Below are 1,842 nucleotides of genomic sequence, written 5' to 3'. Positions count from 1 at the left end.
CCTGAGCCCCGGGTCCTCTGGGACGCTGGGATCTTCAGCATGGCTGTGGCAGGAAGGGGGGATAGCAGCCACTGCTCATGTTCGCTGCAGGGTGGCCGAGAAGGAGACGGTGAACAAGATGTCGCTACACAACCTGGCCACCGTCTTTGGCCCCACGCTGCTCCGGCCCTCGGAGAAGGAGAGCAAAGTCCCCGCCACGCCCGGCCAGCCCATCTCCATGAGCGACAGCTGGTCCCTGGAGGTCATGTCTCAGGTGTGCACGCCCACTCACTGCACCCACACTGGGTTTGCAGGGGGCGGACCAAGGGATGGGGGCAGGGGAGGGGGTTGGGGCCGGGTAACCTGCACCATGCTTCACACCCACAGCTGGCGGGCCCCCCACTCCGTGGCAACCTCAAACACCTCCCTGAGTGGCTCCTCCGCCCCTCCCTCCACCTGTCCCCCACAGGTCCAGGTGTTGCTGTACTTCCTGCAGCTGGATACCATCCCTGCCCCAGACAGTAAGAGACAGAGCATCCTCTTCTCCACTGAAGTCTAAGGCCATGATGGGCGGGCAGGCCCCTGGCTGGACACACCCTCCACAGAGTGGGAGCCGAACCTTCCTCCCAGTGCCTGGCCGTCTGCCCAGAGACTGCTACCCCAAGCCAAAGGTGGCCCGGGGCCTGGGCCTGGGCAGGACTGGGCTGGCCTCCCAGCTGTGGTTCTCCAGCCGTCCAGCGGAGGGCGCCCCACACCAGTGCGCCTCAGCCACAGGCCACAGTGGTGGTTTTCGTCAAGCTTAATGTATCCAGAGTTTTAAACGTTTCTGCTGGATTCCTCAAGATGCACCCTTTCCGGGGACAGGGCGACACGGCCCAATGCCTCCACTCTTGAGTCTTAATGAAACACTGCTGTTGCTTTCTAATGGGACTACAGCCAGTGTCTCCTGGGCGGGTGGGGCCCCAGGAGCCCTGGGGTGGGGGTGGGCTGTAGAGGTCAGTCAACACTGTGGAGCCCCTGGCCTCTCCGCACCCCTCCCTTCTCCTTCCAGAAGGTTCTTGGGAGAAATGGCCAAATGGCTGTCAGGGGCAGTTGCAGGTGGGAATTTCGTGGGGCCCGAGGACTGGACATCGGAGGGGGTGGTCTCAACTGTGCCCTTCGGGGCTCATGCTCTGGGGAGGGTGGTCTTCCGGCAACTCGCGCTCACTCCCCCAAAACTGAAGTGTCCTCGCTGCCCCCATACAGATTCCGCACCTTCCCCCCACCCCCAGCCCCATCACCCCACCGGCCGCACCCCGTCCACTTCGGCAGTGGCCCTTCCTGTGGCAGCTGCTTGCCGCCAGCCTGCTGCTTAGAACTAGGATCCAAGCAATCTTTTTGGATACTTGAATATTTTTAAGTTTTATACATAGAGTCTAGTTTTCTTTCCTGAGAGATTCAGATTCCTAATACGATATTACAATGTACACGTACACGCCCCCGGTCCAGACAGCGGTCTTTGTCTTCCTCTGAGCACCAGCTCGCTTGTCTGAAGTTTCTGGAACATTCCAAGGGGGGGCAGGTTGGGATAGGGGCGGGGCTGCGGCAGAACTGGGCATCCTAGCCCTAAACAGGAGACCTGGGGGTACTGCTCCAGCTGGTGAGGAAATGCCCCTGGAGGGACCACCTTGTGGAGCGAGACGCGGATGAGAAGGCAGGAAGGAAGGACAGGGAGCCTGGGGAGGCCTTGGAGGTGAGGGGCCAGCTGACTCAGGGTGGCAAGTGAAGGCTCCGCCCAGGACAGCCCCTGCGACACTGTCCAGAGTCTTAACCGTGTGGTCGGGATGTGAGGGGGCTCCCCGTGGGCCCATCAGCAGCCCCTGT

At 61.6% G+C, this 1,842-nt stretch overlaps 1 protein-coding gene across 1 annotated transcript in view; it reads left to right on the top strand.

Moving 5' to 3' along the window:
* Positions 1–904, top strand: part of BCR (BCR activator of RhoGEF and GTPase) — a gene marked incomplete at its 5' end in the record, with an annotated part of 71,884 nt that extends 70,980 nt beyond the window's left edge. Inside the window, 2 exons of the mRNA XM_013008233.3 lie at positions 91–253; positions 449–904. Coding sequence (XP_012863687.3) covers positions 91–253; positions 449–538 — 253 coding nt within the window. The remainder of the gene's footprint in view (positions 1–90; positions 254–448) is intronic.
* Positions 905–1,842: the final 938 nt, after the last annotated feature.

Source organism: Echinops telfairi, unplaced genomic scaffold (assembly GCF_000313985.2).
Source record: "Echinops telfairi isolate 266 unplaced genomic scaffold, ASM31398v2 ScPeMD7_29;HRSCAF=101, whole genome shotgun sequence".
In the NCBI taxonomy this organism is placed as follows: Eukaryota; Metazoa; Chordata; class Mammalia; order Afrosoricida; family Tenrecidae; genus Echinops; species Echinops telfairi.
Note: the sequence above shows the minus strand (reverse complement) of the source record. Positions and strands in the feature narration are given on the sequence as shown.